Here is a 24448-nt window from a genome sequence, read left to right as displayed (position 1 = left end):
AAGATCCAGTGAAGGCTCCAGAAGAAGGAAAAAATGGAGATGATTTTTGTCTCTTTCACTTTTCTCCCCAGCTCCTTATAACATTTTTCATGCCGTTCCAAAGGTTCCCTAATTTTGAGAAAACTTCTCAGGTAGCACAGTGGAAATAAGCAAAGATTTCCTCTTTGAACCCTCCTCCTAGCCTACATTTTAGATCATACCCACCATCTACAGTGCAAACCACTGTTTCCAAAAGGGGAGAGGATAGAGTTTCAATAGTGTCTTTATACATGATCCACTCTCATGTTAAGTGTACTGTCAATCATGTGATTCATTCTCAGAATTAAGTGAATATACAAAGAAATTGAGAATTTAAAGGAGAATGAGAATTTAATAATTAATTTCTTACCCATCGTGAAGGGTCACTGATAAGGTTAATAAAAAGTGTTGACAATTTTGTTCGACGGACCTCCTGTGATGTGGCACATGAAACAGCCATAAAGCATTCAGCACAAGCCTTCCGCACACCCCACACATTATCTGAACAAAGCTGGAAAAATCTAGGTAACTGAAGAATATAAAACATGGTATCAAATATAAATAAGTGATTTAATTTGGGCCTTCTTTAACCAACCCTTCATGAACTTGAAAACATTTAAGAGAAAAATTCTAATGTAGGATATGAGTAGGATTTTAAAAAGTGTGGGACTGAGGCTCTAGTTAGTATTTCTGGAACTATTCTACTATACTGCAGTCTTTAACAATGGCCAGTACTACTTTTGGAAACATAAAATATAATAACTACACCTTCTCACAAATAGAATAATCCATACTTGAGAAGGGAATATGAATTTTTGATAGTGATAATACAGATTAGATCTACAGAACTACTCTTTTAAGAATGAGACTTCAAATTTGTTTTTGTCATAATCAATTCAATATTCCCAGAAAAGAGGTTATTTTACAAAACAACTATATGCAGCGCATTTGCTTTCTTAATTAATTTAATAAAAATGATATTTGTAACATAGTTATATGACACTCCCTACCACTACCACTCAACAGTGAAATCTTATACTTGCCCATTCAAAAGTAAGACATGAAACTCAAAAAGGCTAATATCCAAATGAATATAGAACTGTAGCCTAATGTTGCAATATTTTATAGATTTATACAGCAGTAAATCCCACTGGGGCCTTATTCCAAAGTATATGAATGTAACACTGTAATCATCTGACCAAATAAGCAGGTGTAACAGGAATGTATTCAAAGATAAATCACATAATTCAATAAATATCACACTAAGTACTATTTGCAATGTGCCAAAAATGTGCTTGCACCTTATAAAAATGATTTTAAAAAACTGTCTTGTCTTATCTACTGACAACAGAATATATTTCAGAAGAAATCACTGTCAAAAATTAACCCTATCCTATCCAGATTTTTCAAGTTCCAAGAAAATTATTTAAATGCCATTACTGAAATTCAACACAATTTTGTGATTAAGAACGAAACAGAGATGGAATTTTGACATATGGAGCTCACCAGCATTTCTTCAGTGGCTTGTTGTCCAACTACACTACAAATATCTCCAAAATTAGCTGCACACACCTGAACAAAAATAAGCATTTTAGTTAGAATTGGAGATGAATGAACTGAGAGGAATAATAGTTTAGGGATTCAAAGATAATTCTGTAGACTATAGATCAATTGGTCTTTAAGTAGTACTTTGTAATGAACAGCAAGTATTTTATTTGATCACAGATTTATTACCTACTGCAGTTCTCATCTTCAAAGTTTGCACATTTATATTTAGGATCTATGATGTGATATGCACAAATTAAAACTAAAGAAAAGTTCTTCAGATTCTAAGAATAATATTCTCCATAAACCAGCTGTAGGAACAAAGTATATGCCCCAACTTATTTCTCTCTGGTGCCTCAGGGACTCCAATTTACCATTCACAAGATGCCCAATGGGATGATATGTGATTGATCTGAAGGAAAGTAGATAGATCTTTTTTCACATTCTGCTATCATATTTGGGTCAATGTCCCTCACAGATCAGATTGAATAATCTACTTAGATTTTTTGCCTCGAACTACTGCACTTAGTCAAATCATCTGAAGTTGCTTTGCTCTTCTGCTTTTGTCAATATATCATACATCATTTATGCATAAGGAACTTGTCTAAACTAGGTTAGTTTTTATGACCTTTCTAATTCTTCCCAGCTTTCTGATATTAAAATTCTGGGAATAAGTCTCCACAGAATACTATCCCTCTATGGCAGCCTTCCCTGGCTTGGTCATCCTACAAATATGTGGACTTCAACTCCCCAAATTCCCCATGAGAAATAGCACAATTCCTTATATCAACACTATTTTAAATTTACTTGGCTTGCAGATAGATAACATTTTTCTTTATTCAAACCTTTAGGTTAGAATGTAATTGAAATTCTAACATGAATGGTTTATCTTACAGCAGACTACAAATAGATAGACATAATGTCTAGCTCTTTAGTGTTAACCTTTAGTGTTAACTGTTTTTTACTTTTTAAAAAAAGCAGCACAGATTTATAAAGGAAGAAAGCATACCTTCCGAACATGAAACATTCTACAATCACAGCACATTTCACAAAATCTAGGAAGAATGAGTCTCTCTGTGATATCCTTTCCAACCATGGAGGCCATTTTGCACATTATCTAAATATAAAGGAAAGTTTAGTTATAGATTTAGCTGTCCAACTTCCTTAAGTTTCTAAAAATTATGCCTCTGCATCCTATAAACGTGTGTGTGTGTGTGTATTTGCCTACATTCATAGAACACTGAAATATTTCAATATTAAATATTATCAATAATAATTGAAATAAAATTATTTGTGAACATAAAGTTAATGGGAGAAGACACACACAAAAGACTTGCGACAATAACTCATGGTCAGTTTACTGCAGCATTTTATTGTATCTGCACAAGCAGCATTAGACACAGAGAAATACAGATTTGATAGCACATTTCTGAACTTTAGTTCAAGGATGTGAGCAACATATTGCATTGAATTCCAATCCCTTCATCCTATACCATCAGTGCCAAATAGTGTGGGTGATGGGAATTACCCATCACTGTTATAAATACACAAATCACATGGCTTGGGCAGAGGCACAGAAAGTTATACTCATGTAGGCAAAGTCTCTTCAATTAAAAATTAAACTAATGCTCTAGTTATTTTTTTAAAATTCCAAATAAATAAATAAACCAATTGAAATATAAGAGCTATGAGGCTAGAAATATCAAGATGTTCATTTTCAACGTTAAATAGTTTAGTAAATTAGAAGCATGGAATGAACAAAATTAAAAGCCAAATTTCCTAATAGGCAAAAAAGTGCTTTGGGGCAGGCAGAAGTTTCAAGCTGTTGATGGTTAAGACCTCATCTATCCACAACTTAGTAGGATGAACAGGCAGACCTGATGTGTATTACTGAAGACCTGGTTGGGTGAGAATGGGTGAATCCTCACCCTTTCCAAAATCTGCCCTTGGGGTTTTGGATCCTTCAGCAGCCTGGATGCTATGAATGAGGATGGGGGAATGTGGTGCTGATCTTCAGAGACATTATATCTCTAACTAGGGACTCTGCTACAGAGATGCAAGAAGTCCCTGAGTTAAGAATGAGTTCCGTTCCTAAGTCTTTCTTTAACTCGAATTTGTATGTAAGTCAGAACTCATACTTACGAATGGGCTGCCTATTACTAAAAATGGCAGACAGCCTTCTCCTCCCTTGAGCTGATGAACCGCTGAAGCTGTGCAATGTTTTTGTGAACCACTGAAAACCAGATGTATATTAAAAACACATGGCTTCAGCGGTTCATCGGCTCAAGGAAGGAGAAGCCTGTCTGCCATTTTTAGTAATAGGCAGCCCATTCGTAAGTATGAGTTTTCCGTAAGTTGGATGTTCTTAACCCAGGGTCTGTCTGTAGTAGGATGTAAAAGCCTATTTGTTAAGCTAGTAGAGAAAAACTCGGAATTCTGCTGGTATACCAGCCATCCTGTTACCAGCAGATTCCTTCCAAAACTGTCTGATCTGGTCTCAAGGGCTGGTGTTGGAATCCTCTTTCCTTCTGATGTTGGGTGACTTCTTTCCATCTACTTGAGCTGGTTGAGCAGAATTTGAGAGTTTTTGGCCTCCATGGCAACCATGGGCTTGTTCCAAATAATCTCAAACCCAACACATGTAGGTGTCCATGCTCTAGACCTTATCTTTGTCCTGCAGCAGAAGGGTAATGACCTAAACATGGATAGCATTTCTACCTGCCCTTTTATCACTTCTTGGTCCAGATGAGATTGATGGCCACCCAAGACCTCCATGGGGGGAACAGACTTATTAGGAAGGTCTGCACCACATGCCTTATGGATCCAAATGGTTTCTGGCAGGCATTTGGATTTTTTCCCAGCAATCTTACAGACAATTCTATTATGCTCCCAGATGCCTACTGGCAACAGAGACCACCCAGGCACTTGATGTGATTTTTCCCAAATGGCCTCTCTTGTTGGCCCCATGGTTTACCACAGAGTGAAGCAACAGAAGAGATGCCTAGAGAGCTAGTGGAGAAAAATGAAAAGTGAATCTGACTGAACATGGATATGAGCTCAGATCTGAGCTTATAAAGTAGTGATAAGGAAAACAAAATGTTTTTATTTCTCCTCCCTTGTTATCCTGCAGCCTGTTTAAGGTGGCAAGTCATCTTTTAGGGATAGGGCAACAGATAGATTTCCTGCCTAGCTGCTAAGACAAATTGGCACAGAGCTTTGTTGATAAGTCATTCAGATTCACCAAAGTCTGGACATTTTATGAGCAGAGTTTGTTGTTGTGACTGGGGCAATATTTTGACATGTTATTTGGGACTCCTTCTGGTCTGTGAACCCTGATGAAGTGGACAGGTGTTCTATCATTTGTCCTCAGCCAACTGTGCATTTGTTCCTTGCTCCTCCTGACTCCTTTGGGGACCTGGAGGGAGCATGACAAATTGGATCTGGGAGATGGTCAACACCTTGCTTCAGAAGGGGCTAGTGGCAGCAACCTTGAGAGGCTGTGGTTTGCCCATTCCTTAAGAGACCCTCCTGAATCTCTATGTATTTGACAACTACCATCCTGACTCCAGCCTCCCCTTTCTAGAGAAGATTATTGAGACTGTGGTCAGTGTACAACTACAGACCACCTTAGAAGAAGTGCATTATCCTGACTCTTTTCAGGCATGATTCAGATCTGGGCATGGGATGCTTTTTAACATTTACATGTAACTGCTAGGGGAGTTTGTCCACCAGCCAGGGTTCAGCTATACATTGCTGTCCTGGGTTGTACTGGAGATACAGTCAATGTCTTAAGCTGGAGGCTGTAAAGGTCTAAATCCAAACAAGATGCTGTTGCTTTTTATTCAGTAAGGCTCCTTAATGTCTCTAGTGTTGTTTCAGGACAGGGTGGCACTGCCTCTAAAGAAACAGAACTGAGACTTGAGAGTCCTCCTAGACTCATGGCTATTGTTAGATGGGCAAATGAAATGGTCAGGAGAGCCTTTGACCAGCTCTGGCTGGTATGTCTGTTGCAGTCTTACTTGGAATGAGAGGAACTTGTGACAGTAACTTATGCCCTCATCGCCATTTGCCTGGAAGCAATCTGCTTTATATAGGACTGCCTTTGAAAACCACTTGGAAGCTTCCACTGTTCCACAATGCAGTGGCCCAGTTATTGGACAACACCTGCGACATGAGCATATTAAACTTATGCTTTGGGTTCTGCATTGGCTCCATATTAATTTCTGAGTGCAATTCAAAGGACTGGTTTTGACCTTTAAGGTCTACATGGCTTGGCACTAGTGTACTTGCAAGAACATCTTCTCTCCTAATTTCAACCTACCCAATTTAGATATCCCAGGAAAAATACTTGTGGACAACCCCCCCCCCCTTTGGGAATGAGGAGATAAAAGAGAGGGGAGGCTCATAAATGTGCCTTTCCTGTGGATACACCTACATGTTGGAAGTGCCTTCCTCAACATTTGACTTGCCCCCACTTCTTCACTGGCTTTGGGGAAATGAGCTGACACCATTAGACTGACTGACCACTATATGATAATCTAGTTTTGATTGCTTTTATATTCTTTTACCATGGATGTTTTACAGTATTTTACTGAAATGTTAAATCCATTGAAAGTCTTTTTTATTTTGATGGAGTATAAATCTAAGAAACAAATAAATATCTAAACCAAATGTGTCTTTTCCTGAGATTGTAAAGCAGTTTGTGACCTACATGCTTCAAAGCACCCTTTTGCCTCTGAATCAAAACTGCTGCAGGGCTGCATTGTATAAAAGGGCTAAAAAGCTGTCACATAATATTTATTGTGCCAACGAAAACACCTCTGTTGCTGTGAGCTACGTTCAGGTAATCAGTCAAACACCAATTCCTGTAACATCATTCTTTCACTTACTGCCACTGCCTCTGTCTTCACATCATCATTGCTATCTGGAGCAGTCAGTTCTACTAGAACTGGGCATACTTTGGTCTCCACATCATATCGTTCAATAAGTTCTTGTTCCAACAGAACAAGCAATGCTGCTTGGCTTGTTTTTCTCACCTATGTAAAAAAACAAAAGCAGGAAAAGGAGACTTCCATTTGATTCAATCTCCGCAGCTATGTTAGAGCTATTATTTATGAATTCTGTAATATACTTCTGAGCAATGGACTGATCCCAGTACCAAAGATTCTAGTAACTGGTTTTGTTTGTATTACTGCAACACTGAAATATTTGCTTAATGCTACAAAGCATTAATGGGGTTGAAGAGTCAAGTAACCCTTTCACACAATTTTTTAGCAGTTTCACTCTGCTATGGAGTTCAAAAGTCCTTTTGAATCCTTATCTGGAAATGGTAACTTTAATTCAAAATAAAGTTCACTTGATACTCAAAGAGAGATTTTATTATCACATTACAAAATCACAGTCTCACACAAAAACTCTTAAGGTATATAGATTTATTCACAAGCTCTTCTATGGACTAGACTGCATAAAATGGAGACAACTTTGACATCAAGACTTAGAACAAAGTAATAGCAAAGCATTTTAACCACCCAGAATATTGCATTACAGATTTCAAAGTAGTTGCTTTGGAACAAAAATACTTTATCAATACAAAAAAGGGAGAAATTGCTGAACTCAAATACATCGAAAGTTTTCAGACCATTTCAGAAGATCTCAACAAAGACAATGGGTGTTTAATCCATTATAACTGATAATTGATAAGGTACTTGTAATCTGTCTCACACATAACTTGCATCAGCATAACCACCCTGTTTTCCCCTCCCTTTCCCCCCTCATCCTTATTCTTATAAATCCTACATTTATTTAGACACTTCATGCACCTGATGAAGTGAGCCATAGCTCATGAAAGCTTATGCCTTTTAATAAAATCTGCTAGTCTGAAAAGGTGCTACCAGAATCCTTCTGATTTTCAGAATAAAAAAAGAAAAATAACAAAACAATCAAAATAACTAGGTAAAAAACATCAGCTCACAAAAAATAACGAAACCTGATGAACCCTCATTTTCTAATTAGAAAGCAATTTTACAAAGCTGTGTTAGCTCCTATGTGAAAGTAAAGCCAAAATTAATCTCCCAGTACAGTCTACACAAGTTTTTAGCTGGCTAAGGGTTGCATGGAACAGCAGAGTTCCCATGCTGGCAATGTGTAGGATATGAGTTTTTGTCCTCTCTCTTTCTCCTACACAAAACTCATTGAATAAAAAAATACATTTCTTCTATGTCATTCACATAAATCTACTTCCCTGTGCTTCCCGGCCTCTCTCCTCTCAGGATTCCCTAGTCTTTTGGAAGGAACACTTTGCTCTTCCCTGCCTTACCCCATGTTTTTCTCTTTCTATCTAAAATAAAATTCTGGAGCGTACTCCTTCATTCTTTGAATAATTTGGGGGCAGGTTCAACATCCAAAAAAGTTCTGAAAGAAATCCAGATTGTGCACAAGCCAAACACTGCTCATGTATGCCCAAATATAAAATTTACTCCTGCATTCAATGTAGCAGCAGAAAGTTTTTCTTTGCCAGGGTCCTCTCCTCCTGTAGCCTCTTAGGGCTGCAGGAAACACAGAAATGATCAAGTTATGTCATCAGAGGGGCATAGATGCAATATTTAACTCTTTTGGGAAACTTGCTGTTAGTAGCAAAATAGATGACAAGTATAACAGTTGATTAATACACTTATTTTGCTTTTAAAAACCCTGGAAATACTGGTATTTTGTCACTCAGTTTTGACAATGCATCCCTATTAAAGGTAGCTTGAGCTTGTGGGAACTGTAATTCTAAAACTTCTAGGTCTTCCTTTTTTAAAAGAAAAAAGGAACCTGTAAAAATGTATACAACAGGATAAAGAACTGCAAGTTCTGGTTGAAACAATGAAATAGCTGTGCAAAATAATGGTCTGTAGAGTTATAAACTGTATAAGATTATCAGTGAGAAACTTGACTAATCCAGTGGCTGAGTCATTTTTCCTTGATTCATCTTTAAGCAATCTCTTGCCTAGATTTCAAGTTATGAGCTTTTTAGGTATGGCTAGATAAGGTAAGGTAAGGACCTACCATATTTACACTCGAAAGCACAATGAAAAATGATGAAGCTAAATATGATGGAAAAGAATTGACATCATACAAATTGTAAATGTTAAATTTAATTCCAAACAGATAAAATATGTACATGATTTCAATAGCTTCAGAGTAATCTTACCTGATTATTCTGGTCTGCTAGATATCTCACCACAATGGGCAATAAATATTTTGAAAAGGCATAAGGGATTGACGGCCTGTTTTCTTGACAAAACATAGCAATATGAGGCACCTGTTCCATTAACTCAGCTCGTACTGTTGGCTCTATCAATAAAAGCATAAAAAAGGAAATCATATCATTTGTAAGTTGCGTGCTTATGTTCATCTGAATCTGAATTACTACTACAGTGTATTGCTAGTAAAGGGGTTATAATTAGTCACAATTTGCCTTATTTTATTTATAGCTGACAATTCATGAGCGTACAGGAAAAGTATTATTATTTTTAAAGTAGCATAATGTTTTTCCTTCTTCAAAACTCAAGCCACTCGTAAATAAAAGATTTTGGTAAACTGAAGTATAGCCAAGTTTTCCCATACGTACAAGCTCTATAAGCTCTCACTGATCCTTTGGTAGTCCTAAGATGGAAGTTAGGAAAAGAGAGATATAGAGCTAAGCCTGGGGCAGAAATTTCTCTCCATAGTGAAACCAGTTTTGAAGTATTCAGGACGAAACTAAGATTATTATTCAAACCTTTATCAGAAAAATATTCATACATATTTCATAAGTCTGGTAATAATATTTCAAAATATATTGAAATTAATCAAACACTAATTTTCATGTCAGAAAAGAGTATCAATTTTATATCCAGCAAGAATAAACAGTGGGTTACCTAGAGAAAACATTCTCTTATCATAAGAATTTTTTATGCAGCCTTCAATATCAACATTTCCAGAGCAACTTATAAATAAGATAATAAACATATGTATCAACAGGCAGCAGATAAAATAATGTAATTCAATATAATACATCAAAATGATGGTGCCAAATGAAAGGGAGGAGCTTAGCAATTTCCTCCAGAAAATATACAGAATATCACTTCCAAGAAATCTTAGTTCTGTTCCATTTGCTTCATTTCAGATAGCAGGGGAGCAAGTAGAGAAGTGTTTCTAATAACTGTCTCACTTTACAGGAGGCTTGGGTTAGAAAAGACAATCTTTTAAGTACCCAGCTTTCATTTAGGACTTTTAAGGTAAAATCTAGCATTTTATATTATACTAAGGAATGGACCATAAGCCAGTATAGCTACTTAAGTTTTGAATAATTGTGTTCTCAGCCCCCATTTTTAGTTAGTAGCCTAGTGGTCATAATTCTGAAGGTTATTCAAAACTAGCTACACTCAACGCACCACAATTATCTAACCTGGAAAACAATGTGCAGGCTATCTCTGTTCAGCAAAGTTGCAGTTAATGCATCTGGAAGAAAGAATTCTATGGCATAAAGCCTTCTTTATCATCCGTAATAATGGACCACCCCAAACTGCAAAATCTGCAAAGTACAGTGAGGACAAGTTGAATCCTACCACCAAAAGAACCTCCAACAAAAGCATCCCTGACTTATCTGGATTTAATTTTAATTTATTAACTTTCACCTAATTCATTACAGATTTCCAGTGCTAATTCAGCACTCCCACTGCCTCATTCCACTCATAAAAAAAGAAATAGATCTGTATCATAACAGTAAACTGATGACACCTCACTCCAAATAATAGGTGACATTGCTCAGCAGCTTAATATAAATGCTCACAGCTTGGACAACCCTCCCCCCCCCCAAATCTTATGGAATGTTAACGTGCCACAGTGTCAAGTATTAGTTTCCTATCACAAATCTTCTGGAATCACTCTTCCAGGGAATAAAAGAACCATCGTTTCACAGGGTGACGTACTCTACTATAGAAGGATACCACACTTCATACACTGTCAAATGGTCTAGGAGAATTAACAAGGTCACTTTTGCCCCTCTAGACATCCAAAAAAATGCCCAAGGTAACTTCTGCATTAGAATTAGTCTTGAAATCAGTAATATGAGTAATCAAATACCCAAACACGTTCTACAGGAAGAAGATACAATGGACTGACGTTTGTTACATATTTTAGAAGGGGGGGCTCTTTTCATGAGATTTCATGACTAGCTTCATCAAAGCAGCCAGAAACCTATCTGTCTTTCTACAGTGATATCCAATTCCTCTTGGCAACACCCAGTCACTTCCTCTCTATTTTGATGTAATAAGGGTTAGACACATGCACAGAGCTGACAGTTTTATTTTATCAAGCACCATGGACATAAAGAATAGAAATCATCCATTAAAACTGGATAACTGATATTCTGGTTACAGATATTATAGTGAGTGTGCAATCATTTTAATAAAAGATCTTAACCAATGCCATTACATTATTAATTCTGTGGAGTCCTTGGTGCTCTCTGAGCTTGGTTGTTTGCTTGCAGATGTTTCATTACCCAGCTAGCTACCATCATCATTGTTGGCAAATGTGGGGTTTGCTCCCTGTTTATATACAGTAGCTTGCCCTGCCAGTGTTGGTGGGGGTGTAGTTTTCTCCTTGGTAGTTCCTTGATTAGGGTATTGTTTTCTGCTTGTTTGTCTGGTATTACTCCCTGCTTACTGGGATGTTGGCTGCTAGAAAGGATGTGCTCTGGTCTTTTTGTTTCCTTCTTAGCTCTTTTATTGCCTCTTTTGAATGGTGCATAAATGTGGTTTATCTCTATGTGTCTTTTGATAGCTGATTTGTTTGAATACCAAGCTTCCAGGAATTCCCTAGTGTTTTTGGATTTAGCTTGCTCTAGGATGCTCAGTTTCCCAGTTGAAACTATGGTTGAGTCTGTCCATGTGTTGTAAAATTAAAGAGTTTTAATCGTGTCTTCTGACTGCTAGTTGGTATTCATGGATGAGCTCTTTTAGTCTTCAGCCTATCTGTCCTACATAGTGGCTGTTACAGTCCTTACATTGTATGTTGCAGATGACTCCTGTTTTTCCTTCTTGGCTACTGGGTCTTTTGGTTTACTTAAGATGTTTAGGAGGGCTTTAGTTGGTTTGTGTGCTATGGTGATGCCATGTGGTTGGAATAGTCTGTTGGTTGTTTCTGAGATTTTTTGATGTATGGTAGTGTTATCTTTTTCATAGCTTGTGTTGGTTGTGCTGTAGTCCATTGAGTAGTCAAGCACTTCTTGATAAAGTTGCATAGGCATCCATTTTGTTGGAAGATGTTGTATAGATGGTCTGTTTCCTTTTTCTGGTGTTCTGGGTTGCTGCAGTGTGTTTGTACTCATCTGAATAATGTTTATACAGCTCCTCTTGTGAGAGGTTAGGTTGTTACTTTGGTAATGGAGCACTTGGTTAGTGTCTGTTTTCCAACAGACTAGAGTTTCTAATTTACCATCATTTCCTCTGCTAATGAGGATATCCAGGAAGGGTAGTGTGCTGTTTTCTTCTTCCCCTGTGAATTTTATTCCTTTGAAGATATTGTTTCATGTGTCTTCTCTAAATACACTAAGATTGAAATACCCAGAATCATGGATCTCATCAACCTCTGCCTCACTACCTACTTTCAGTTTGATGGACAAATATACCAACAAATTAGAGGAACACCCATGGGATCAACACTTTCAGGACTCATAGCAGAGACCGTAATGCAGCGTACAGAAACTATAGCACTCCCATACATACAATCAAAAGTATGGATTTGGTATGTACCATTATAATAAACAACATTCTGAATGTGATTTTATTTGTAGCATTTCTACCCTGCATTTTAGCCAGAAGGGCTTCTAGAAAGCTCCCTGCATGGCTTCCTGATTGATAAAAAGAGACAATTCCGGCCTTTGTTAAACTTTTGTTACTCTCTCAACATCCTAGTCTTTCCCCTTACTACGCTGACCTATAAAAATTGTTCATATTACATACCTGAATCATCTGCTAGCCTGCTGACTCTTTCCAATACAGCAATACAATCTTTCTCATCATCACTCACTTCTTTCAAAGTATCCAACAAACTTCGAGCCACCATTTGCCTGGAGTATGAAAAAGGAAGCTTACTATAATTTTACCGCATATTACATTGTAAGAAATTTATATACTCCAAATTTTAAAAAAATTCAAACATTTATAGATTGCAGATCACCCTGAATTGTTTAGTAGCTGGCAATCTCACTTCTATCCTGGCCTTCTATATAGAATTCAAGTTAGTACATATTTCCTATCCTGTTTAGGCCTTCACAACAAATATGAATTTAAGCTAAGAAAGTATGGTAATTTTTTTTAAGATGTGCCTAGATGCCTTGGATTTCAACTCCTATAATTCACAGTCAACATGCCCATAAGAAACTAAAATCTAAAACTTCTGGAAGGAACCAGTCTGGGAATAGCTGTGTGTGATCTGCCAAAAGGTTCATGGCTATTACTGCATACGATCCACCTTTCTCTTCCTAAACATTTTGACTGCAGCACACCCAAGCCAGAATGATGTATTGGTTAAGGTGTGCTAGGGGCTGGGAGACCCAGGTTCTAGTCTACCCTCAGCAATAGGAGCTCACTGGATTACTTTAGGTTAGTCACCTCTCTCAGCCCAACCCAATTCACAAGGCTGTTGTTCTGGGAAAAGGATACACTAGGTATGATGCCTTGAGATTGTGAATGAAAAGGTGGGATATAAATTTAAGAAATAGATAGATAGATAGATAGATAGATAGATAGATAGATAGATAGATAGATAGATAGATAGATAAGGTCTGCTACTAACACTATTACAACTGATCTGAATGAAGTAAAATATGTAGCATTATAACACCACAACAAAGCAGAGAAAATACTAGCACATTCTTCTGCCTACGAACATTACATACAAAAGCGTATAGAACCTTCAACTCAGAATTCATTACAGTAATTAAGATTATTTTTATCATATGTGCATATTTCAGTATCAGATAGACTTATCTTTGTAAACAGCTATGAACACTGCAGTTCCCCTTCTTTAACTACAGACAGTCCTCAACTTATGACCACAATAGGGACTGGAAAATTCATTGTTAAGTGGTGCAACCGTTAAGCAAGGCATTACATGACTGCACCCAATTTTACAACCTTTTTTGCCACGGTCGTTAAATGAATCACACTGTCATTAAGCAAATCACGTAGTTCCCTATTGACTGTGCTTGTTGAAAACCAGCTGGGAAGGTTGCAAATGGGGATCATGTGACCCCCAGGACGCTGCAACCGCTGTAAAGCACCTGAAGTTTGATCACATGACCACGGGGATGCTGCAATGGTCATAAGTGCAAGGACTGGTTGTAAATCACTTTTTTCAGCACTATCATAACTTCAAACAGTCACTAAACAAAAGGTCGTAAGTCAAGGACTACCTGTATGTATTTTAAAAAGTAAGCTACTTCAAACATTTAGTTTTTATGTGACCATAGTAAGAGATTCTAATATATATATTTTTATAAAATATTATAACAGCCCTTTAAAAGGGCATGCAATCCACAAAATAGAAAAAGGTAGATTTGAGTATATATTTAATTTTCAGAATGATATAAAGAAAGATTAAATGTTGTCTTATACTGACACACACACATACACATAAATTTTAAATGGTGCAATAAAATATTTACTCTATTCCTTAGGCTATATACCATACCTATTAAAAATATTCTCGCTTGCAGCGTACTTGTCCAATCTTCCCAAAGGTGTCAACATTTCATCTTGTGAGACAAAGTCCAGGGCTGAAGGTATAATAATCACATCAGATTCTGAGCTGTAGTCATCCACACCAACTATCAGAGACATCAGAAATATTTCTTATAATCATATTTCTATATTTTAAAACAGATGGATACGTAAAACCTTATGCAACAATATTTCTTAAAACCCAACCTACTTTCACAATGGTTTCCCTTTCAAAAGAGGTTTTTGTGCAATGCTGCAATGACTTTTGAAATTTACACTTAGATTTGCATTTGCCAGGAAAACAAATATGCTAATTTATTTCACCAAATAAATTACTTTTTAAATGGAAGGATCCTTCTATTTTATATACACTGAGAACACAATAAAGGAGTCAGAGAAAAAAAAATTCTGTCTTCTTTTTGGAGGGGGAATTATTACATTCAAGTTCATTTTCCTTTCATGTAAATACTGCACTTCATTCTAAAAAAAGGTTTTCCAATATCTCAAATTTCAAATACTTTGCAAAGTTACAGAAATCATATAACCTTTCCATAAGGAAATATAAAATAAAAGCTAACTTTCAAAAGTCTCTTTAGTAAAATTACAGTCTGTTTATAGTTCATGTCATACTGAATTGAAAAATCTGTAATGTCAATCTCTGTACATAAATATCTAAGAGTTGCTAGACTGGTAGAAGATTCCAAAGGCTGAATTTCAGCTTCACATTTAAACCAAAGCACTGCTTATATGCAAACTATTTTTTTTTAAAAGACTTATTTTATACATGAAAAATCCTTGAGGAAATCTATGAAAGTATCAGCTATTGTGAAGCTCCATGCTTTACATAATAGATGTCATTGCTGTAGATATATTGGTGTTCTATAGGAAATGTGTAAAACAAAGACAATATACCAATATTTTTAAAAGCATCCTTTCAAACATGGCCAAAAATTCCAAAATGTCCAGGGTTCACATTTTCAGTATGTTGTGCGAAAACATTAGCATAATATCAGTGAATCCGCTGTAAAAATGCATGCTATAAAATATGAAAATATAAAATATAACATAAACCCCACTAAGAACACCAAATATCCACGTGAAACCAGTTTTATCAACATGGAATAATTAATTTAATCAATTTCTTAGAAATATTTTAAGGCTTATGGTCTTTCAAAGGAATCTCAAGGAATAAAATAATAAAAATAATAAAATCACATGAACTATAAGCAGTTAATAAAAGGACAAGATACGAAGTGGGTTTTTAAAAATCTTATGCAGAAATATTTCTTAGAATCCATTTAGCTGAACAATAATAAAATCATTTCATATTAAAAAAATTCCAAATTGCCAATATCAGCTGGGTTAAACTTTTAATGTTAAAAGAAGACCCCAAAAGGCTCTTTGGGTTTATTTAAAATTCTAATTTGGGGTTTATTTAAATTGTGATTATCCATCTGGAAAATGGTTAAGATTAAATTGATATTTCATTTATAGTGTTCCAATTATATAATAATGAAATATCAACTCTACACACTGTGACAGGATTCACACACTCTACTAAGTCAAAGCCAAATAAACTATATTATGACCCAGGCAATTATGATTTATTAAAAACATACTTAAAAGAAACCATATCATAAGTATATGTTGAACCAAGCATAATACTCTTGACCAAAAATATATAATCAAGAATAAACTTGGAAGCTTTGTCGGAAAATGAGAAAAAAATAAAGTGTTCAGTGTTAAGCTGTACTAGGAGACTCAACAGCCAGTTGTACTGGCTTCAAGTGATAGGTCCTGATGTCTAACATGTGAGGAGGGTTGACAATACAATAGTTAAAGAAGTGAGAGTGGTGCAAGGCAGAAGCTAAAGAGAAATAGACAAAGCAATGTGAGATAAATGGGGAACACAGGATCAGAGCAGCACAGAAGCTGAATAACTTAGGGGGGCAAATTTTGGGTAAGTGAGCAGATACTGTACAGTTATAACGGAAGCTGGCAGAAACAAAGCATAAGATTATCAGAGCAAGGACCAGAATTTTACTGAGAAATCAAAGGCATTTTATACCACTGTGTAAAGGTCCAACTAGCAAACTGAACATGAGAAGCAAAAATAATAATAATGAGAGATTAGAACAAGCTGATTAGCAACATCTTCACCATTGGAGCAGAAGTAAGTAGCTCTTTCTGTCTTAAGTATACATTATTTGAGTTTTAAGCAGCAGTAAGATGTTCAAGGAAAATGCAATACATGGGGGGGAAGGCCTGAATCACAGAGGCAGAGTAAATCAGACTTCACTATATACTGTAAGTGGTAAAGAAAATGACAGTATCTGATAGTTAAGCTAGAAAAGAAGTATAAACTCAGACTGCCCTTAGATCAAGGCTACATTCAGTCTAAGCCACTCATACTACAGAATTTAATTCACCTCTTGCAAAAATTAACAGAATTATCCACAAAATCTTCTAGAGAAAAACTGAATTGGGCATCATAGCATATATGATATGCATTTCATATTTTATTATTTAATCAGAAACATTGCTTTTTTCTGTGCGAACCTGCCACAGCCACTAAAAACACCGCTCAAAAATCATGGCCCTGCCAGGATTTCCTGGACATGTGTGTATGCGCACACAAGACAGTACTACTGCACCTTCACAACAGACCCAAAGAGGGACTGTTTGTAAGCAAAGGGCCTCATCAAATAGGCTGCACAGTGCTACTGTGTAATCCTTAATGCAGTGTGTAAAAAGCATAAAGTCTTTGCTCGTTATATAAAAAGAAATGTCTTACTGGATCAGATCAAAAGCCTTTTTGGTCCTGCATTCTGTTTCCCACAGTGGCTAACAGATATGAGTGGAGTCTATAAGCATGACAGCAGCAGTCCTCTCTTCCTATTTCCTGGAATCAGGTTATGGAAGACCTACAATTTCTAATACTGTATACAGGCACTGATAGCCTTATCTCCATACAGATGTATATTTATACTATTCTCTCTCAAAGCCCAGAAAAGAAGGAAGAAATAGTAAGCAAAATAAATTAAAGGCATGACATGAGAGAAAAAGAAATATAAGTTTACACAGAGTAAACAGCTGTGGTCCTCATTGCAAGGATACCATTCCTCATTTCTACCACATCAATACATCAATTCATACATTTCTCCATGAGTATGTCCAATCCCTTTCAAAGCATAAACTGATGGCTGAGATCACATATTCAGGAAACCAATTCCATAAGTACGTGCTATGTGAAGCATTATTTCTCCTTGTCAGTTATGAATATCCCACCATTCAATAACTCAGTTTCTAGAATGAGAAAAAAATTGTCCATAACTGTGTAACTATCATATTCCCACTTAATCTTCCTGAGCTAAAAAGCCCAAACACTGCCAGCTTCGCTTCCAACAATGAGCCAGAATTCTGAACTACAAGTTAATTAGCAGTGTGCTACTGCATACTGTCAGTGCTTCTTGCCAGTGGACAGCAATCTATGGGGGCTTTTTGCTGCATCAGATAACCCAGCAACTCTGGCAAAGAACAAATCAAGGTAATGAGTTTTAAAGAATTCTGACGTCATTCCAACTGAAGTTTGCCACTGTAATCTAAGTTTATTGTATAGAGAAGCAGTTCCAGTATTGGATCATTTTATTTGAATTCTTCCACACTGGTTCCTACTCTACAATATAATAGAGAGGGGATCAACATTGTACAGAGCATTCCAAGTGCAGTCACACCACAATTGTTAAACATAAGGATACGGTTTACTTTCACTCTTCCCAAAAATGGCATTTGCTTTTACAGCTGTCACACATTATGCCATCATTTTCACTAAGTAGGAATCCCAAGGTTTCTTTCCAAATCTAGTTATATGTAAAATTAGGGTTATTTGTTTTGATGTGCATTATTTTAAAACTGAGGGTTACATCCAACAGTAAGCAAGCATATTTGCACAGTGGAGCTTTCTGTTGCTGTCTGGGACAGGTGTAGAGGGCTATTAAGAATCCATTCTACTGGAGGAACATCACCCATTAACAGAATGACACTGCTTGTTACACCCACTGAGCAGTGTTTGCGATTCTGTTGACCAATTATCTCAGTTCTGAGAGATTCTTCAGAATTCTTCACAATCCCTTTTTTGTTTTCTAAGTTAATGCCTAAGGCCTTTACCGGATCACTAGTAATGACTGAGCTATACCCTTGACTGGTCCATCCTGTTAATATAGAAGGAAAATTTGCATTACTAGGAAATTTTCCTTTTTGAAACTTTCCAGAGCTTCCATGTTTCTGCTTCTTAAAAACTAATGAATATATACCCAGGATATATTACTGAGTCACAATGTTTTAAAACAGGTATTTTTAAAAAGTTAGGTCTTCTTTGAGTCAACCTGATTCCTGGTGAAACCATCTATGCTTTTTCTTGGCAACAATATGGGCTATTTCTTTGAGAAGTGATTTGCAATTGCCTTTTTCCCAGTCTATTTTATAAAGATGTGGATTCTGGGTGGTCTTCTATTGAAGCACTAAGTAGGTCCCATTCTGCTTAGCCTTTTCAAGATCATACCAGATTAACCAGGCGCTACCAGCTTCTGTGATTTTAAAGTGTTTCCAAGAAAATTAATGAAAACAAATCCTAAATAAAACTTTGAATTTCTTTAACTTTATATTTTAAATTACAGGAAATCCTCATTTCATTTAAGTTTGTATTTCAATCTAGTCATTTTGGGCTAAATAAAAGACCTTTTCAGATATTAATGCTGCATGTAAAATTAATGACTTAACTTTAGTTTATTAAAAATAAATGAAGTTAACTAAGTCAGTTCACTTTTAACTCATGGTAACAGAAATTAACTTACATCAGTGAGTGGTACATCATTATGTTTTAAACATGAGGCCATAAAGCTATGTTTACATGATTCTTTGAGATTTACAGATTCTTTGAGATTTATATCTATAGAGAATATATGAGAAAACCTGGCATCAGCTTCTCAGTTTCTACATATTAAATCACAACTAAAACTAAGAAATATTCTATGGAAGTGAACATACTGCTCTGTGTTTATTTGTTAGTATCTCCCACATCATTCTACACCTTTTATCAAAAGTGTAAATTTGTATTTGTTTTTCTACATAACTTCCTATAAAAATGTTGAGCCAAGAAACAAGAAACTAAAACATTCCAAGAATTATATGACCATTAGTGCCATAACAAATTCTGTTTTTACAGACTGTACCATTTCACTTGAAATCTGGCCCAATTTCTCCAGTGCCTTTATTATAAAATCCTGAATATATGTGCAATATTTTTCCACATTTTTCTGCATGCCTCTAAACTTCAGCCTATGGGTGTAGTCCAGCACATTGTACAATACAGTACAGTATACAATGAGCACAGTATATCGTTCTCTAGATGTGTGTGTTTATTTAATGTGTTCTCCTCTCCCCTGTCATTTCAGGATAGGAGAACAAAAAGAGAAATTAGAGAATACTAATTAAATTATCTTTACGCTTTCTACAAGATCTTCCATATCAATATCAGTTCTACTAAATCTGAATAGTTGCCTTATAGAATTTTTAAACATTTTTGAAAATTCAATTACAGACATAACAGTCTTGCAAAGTACCTGCTATTTTCAAAATAGTGGTTGATTCTAATTCTTTCAGATATATGCCATCAGTGGGATCCAGTTCAGCCATTTTGATTACACTACCGATCTAGCAAGGATTCTCTTAATACAGTCTTCTTGCAAGAGGAGTAATTGTAGCAAGTCAGAAAAAGCAATTCCGTTATTGCATTCTTTTTGAGTGAACAATGGGAAGATGAAATTCCCAATATCAACTCTTTTCATACAGATAATTATTCCAGTTGTCTCCACATGCTTTCTTATTTATACTTCAGCTCTATAGCATAAATGAAAATCAGCTTTTTGTTACTGACTTACCTCACAATGGGACCCTGATGCAAGATATAGGACTTCCTTGCATTATCATAAATTACTAATAGTCTTCCACATCTATGTTTATAAAGATTTATAAAATATTTAAGTCTGCTTTGAAGCAAAAGAGAACACACAAATAAAGTACTTCTTTTAAGAAAAATGATCATTTCATAAAATTATCATTGTTTTGAAAGTTACGATACCAATCTGACTGAACCTATCAAAAGTTAAGTAACTTTTCAAGGGACTTTTCACAGAGCTGTAAACATTAACACAGTAATTCAGGCATATTTTAATTAGCATGTTATTTTTCAGTATTTTTTTCAGGTTTGGGGCTTATTTATATACCTAATTTAAACTACTATTTTTCTGTTCAAATATTTCAGTTTAATGCTCTGAAAACAGGAACAGCTTTTGAGATATTTATATAGTAGAACATATTACACTGTATAGATTTAAGGTTATTAAGTAGATGTGATAAACCTGATGCAAATTCATTTTAAAAACTCATATTTTGTTTTAATCCAAAATCTAGTGTTGATCTCTTATGGACTATTATCTTGATTTATCTTTAATAGATATTGAATGATTTAATTAAAGTCTTTTCAAGCTTATTTATGTAAATAGCTGAAGTACTGAAAATTTCTCCAATTTTCACACCACTATGTTAAATAGTAATTATTTCATGACAATGAATCATAATTTTTATAGTGATGAAAACATGAAATAAAGTAAGCAAGAAGTATAGTGTGTCTTTTACTGCATGGTTTCTAATTACAGTTTTGGGAAAAACCATACATAAAATGCTGAGATTATATTACCTTGCTGCAATGTCTCTGAAGGCCTTATCTACATTCATCTTTGCATATGTTCCATCATGATGTGGTTCTAAGCTTTCTGGAAAAATCTAGCTGAGTACTGCTAGAGATATATTGCTGAATTAGACTGAACTTTTGGACTACAGATGGATCAGCTTTAAAATTGGAAGTCATTCAAGAGGTAGCATAGCTATTTACATAAATAAGCTTGAAAAGACTTTAATTAAATCATTCAATATCTATTAAAGATAAATCAAGATAATAGTCCATAAGAGATCAACACTAGATTTTGGATTAAAACAAAATATGAGTTTTATGACTATAGGGAAAATGCTAAACAAGGATTTTAACAATTAGTTAGACAAGGTTAGCTATTTAAAAAGTTTTTAATATAAAAAATGTATTTTCTAGTTGTAGTTTCCAAATCCAAATATTCTTTCAGAGGATAGCTATGTTTTCAGCATTTGAGTATTGGCAAGTGAGTGCAACACATCTACCACAGTTTGACATACTATTACATTCAAAATGCCAATTCTATTAACCTTGAAATTCAACTATTCAATTCAGCTGCAGGAGTCTAGCATATTTCTTTTTAATGTGTTCCTTAATGATGAACGAACTGTATGCTTCCAACCTACCAACCGCTAATAATTTGGACTGAAAACACAGTAAGCAATTTTAGAATGGTCCAAGATAGACAATATAATTGTCAGAATGCAAACTACACAACTACATATAGTACATAAGTATGTATAACCTATTTACAGATAAGTTAATCTCTTTCCTGTCTTTATAACTACTATAAAAAATCAGGCACTTTGTAAATACAATCCAGCTATTTATCTGACAAATGCTAAAATCATCTGAATGATCAGTAAAGTTAATAAAATTAATGTACTTTGTCTCTGTAAAAAATGCAATACTGGAAAACATGACCTACCATTTTAATGTTCCAGTGGTTCCAGAACCACAAGGGCAAATGCATTCATTAAAAAGAGTACCCTGTAAAATGCTAATATTTTGACACAGTTGAAGTGGTAAGGTAGCAGACTGGTTCCCAGCAGAGGTCAGCTTTCAAAATTTAAAGTTTTTGTATATTCTGCCTAAATTAGACATTCTGCATCCAAAATATGTTGCCTCAGATTCTCTCTAGTGCTCTCATAGCCCACGCGTAGTAAAAATTCTGGTAAAAGGCCATATGACAGCAGTTTCCTTAGAATGGCTGTTATCTAGCTTGTCTGAAAATTACTGGCAAATTACTGGCAAATAAAGCCAGCCAAACTAGGAAACCAGCGTTAATGAAAACCAAAGTGCCCTTGATAATCCTGATTATTAATGGAGGAATAGCAGGTGGAAAGAGGGCCCTCATAAATTTGAATATGACAAACTAGAATATAAGTCCAATTAGATACCATACAGAAATTGGGCCACTGTTTTTGCCTGAAATGATTTTACAGTACAAAGTCCCAAATGAAAAAGTTAAGAATAGCTGAGTCTTCTTCCTTCCTGAGGTATGAAATGCCACACTTAGGAACACAAAAAGTTTGTGTCCTGGAGAAAAATATATACTGTACATATACTATGTTATTTCATATATACCCTTTTCCAAATCTAGTAACACAATTGAGTAACTTAATATTTTTCTTTATATGCAACATCTCAGTATAAATCCTGAACTGTATTTATCTGCTAAATATTTTTGAAACACAGTGATTGTGGAAAAGAACAAAAAAATTAAGATTGGGATGCGTGTATTCAAAGTGGAAGCCAAAAGAACTAAACTGTGAATTGAGATAAATTTTCAGACTTGCAGTACTTAGTGCCTAACAACCTATACACTCTCTTCTTACATATTGATGTTAAGAGTATTGTACACATTACAAGAATCTGAATCTATTGCAAGAATTTTGCACTCTTTACTTAAACATATCTCAACAAAGTTAACTCTTAAGAAATTTCTTTTGCTATTAATCATATATAGCAGCATCCAGTTGCTTGCTAAATAATAAAAACAGCTCTTTTTCCTGTTCCATGGAACTTGGATAATGAAAATCTATGGGGTGTGTAGGATGTGCATATAGATATCTATATGCACACATGTATATGTATCAATGCAGCTACACATCTATATACATAAAACTAAACTGCCTTATGCAAACATAAGAATTTGCATTAATTTAGAATATGAGTGACTATTATTTGTACCCCACAAAACTTTCTTCTATGAAATAAAATACAAAATATATTGCAAAAGAAATATTTATGAATGCAGTTTTTCTTTACTACTACAGTCTAACCTATTACTTTCATTTACTCAGATGCTTTTCAAATCATAATAAAACAATTTTCTTTTCCACTTCTTGTGGAAGTGGTTTTGCTAAATTGTAATAAATTTTATTTTGTCCTCTCCATTTTCTCACAAAAATATTATTTGTCTGCTTAAAACACAGAGAACAGTTCAAAACTATTTGATACATTCACTTATGATCTTATTCTCTTAGTGTTTATTACTTACCCCTTCCTTAGATTGAGGGCTAATTTCAGCTATTTTATGGCTCAGGGTTTTATGTTCTTAGATGCTTTTTGTTTTGCACTTTTTCTGTTTTGTATAGTTTTACACTATAGTTTAGCTTATGCTTCTAACACATTCTGTACTGGGTCTCACCCTACTGCAGTCCTAAGTTTAGTCTTATTTTTGTACGTTGTTGGTCTTGGAGCACACCAATAACATTTTAATTTGATCTCATTTTCATCAGCTTCTGCAGATACAATGTTTCCAAATTTGCTCCCCAGTCTACCACAATAAATTTCTGGAGTCCACAAATGTGTGTGTGTGTGCACATGTGCACGCTGGGAATCAAGAATGTGATCCATCATTAGAATGACTCCTTGGGATATATCCCAAAATATATCTGCCTAGGGTTATAATTTTAGTGGCCTCGCCAAAGAAAAATATTTTTAAAACAGCCACTTTAAAAATGGAATTTTTTTTTTTTTTTTGTCTGCGCTCATTGCTGACCCTGCAGTGACTGCTTGGACGAGTCCTTGCAGTTTTCAAGGCAATTGTTTCGGAAGTGGTTTGCCAGAGCCTCCTTCCTAGGGCAGAGCCCAGCTGGTGAGCGCAGGAGGCGGGGTTTCCGTTGCTTCGCGCCCTTTTCAGGCGCGCGCAGTTTTTCGCGCTTACTGGCAACTGCTCCCAACTCCTTTTTGCAAGGTGCCGCCAGCATTTTTCCTCCCACCGGAGTGAGAGTACCCATTTGTCTACTCACGTGAGTTTTCGACCTGTTGGGTTGACAGGAACCGGGGAGGAAACAGGAGCTCACCCTGTTTAACGCGAAGGCTGGACTTGAACCGCTGAAGCGTAGACCATTTCTGGCCGGCA

At 35.6% G+C, this 24448-nt stretch overlaps 1 protein-coding gene across 11 annotated transcripts in view; it reads right to left on the bottom strand.

The window, feature by feature from the left end:
* PPP4R1 (protein phosphatase 4 regulatory subunit 1) overlaps nucleotides 1-24448 on the bottom strand; it is a 50125-nt gene that overhangs the window by 20846 nt on the left and 4831 nt on the right. For 6 of the 11 annotated variants that reach the window (XM_088131022.1, XM_088131021.1, XM_025167268.2 and 3 more), the window contains 7 exons: nucleotides 14284-14419; nucleotides 12552-12658; nucleotides 8756-8898; nucleotides 6453-6599; nucleotides 2573-2680; nucleotides 1525-1590; nucleotides 389-547 (listed from right to left, as the gene is read on the bottom strand). In XM_088131022.1, coding sequence (XP_087987148.1) covers nucleotides 389-547; nucleotides 1525-1590; nucleotides 2573-2680; nucleotides 6453-6599; nucleotides 8756-8898; nucleotides 12552-12658; nucleotides 14284-14342 — 789 coding nt within the window. In that variant the 5' untranslated portion in view covers nucleotides 14343-14419. Of the gene's footprint in view, nucleotides 1-388; nucleotides 548-1524; nucleotides 1591-2572; nucleotides 2681-6452; nucleotides 6600-8755; nucleotides 8899-12551; nucleotides 12659-14283; nucleotides 14420-17106; nucleotides 20146-24448 lie in introns of those variants that run through there. The other 5 variants (XM_088131025.1, XM_007429187.4, XM_088131024.1 and 2 more) reach the window with 3 other exon arrangements.

Source organism: Python bivittatus, unplaced genomic scaffold (genome assembly GCF_059951505.1).
Source record: "Python bivittatus isolate LINGU-HERP-01145 unplaced genomic scaffold, Pbiv_v1 ctg000840_np1212, whole genome shotgun sequence".
Classification (NCBI taxonomy): domain Eukaryota; kingdom Metazoa; phylum Chordata; class Lepidosauria; order Squamata; family Pythonidae; genus Python; species Python bivittatus.
This window is presented reverse-complemented; position numbering and strand designations above follow the sequence as displayed.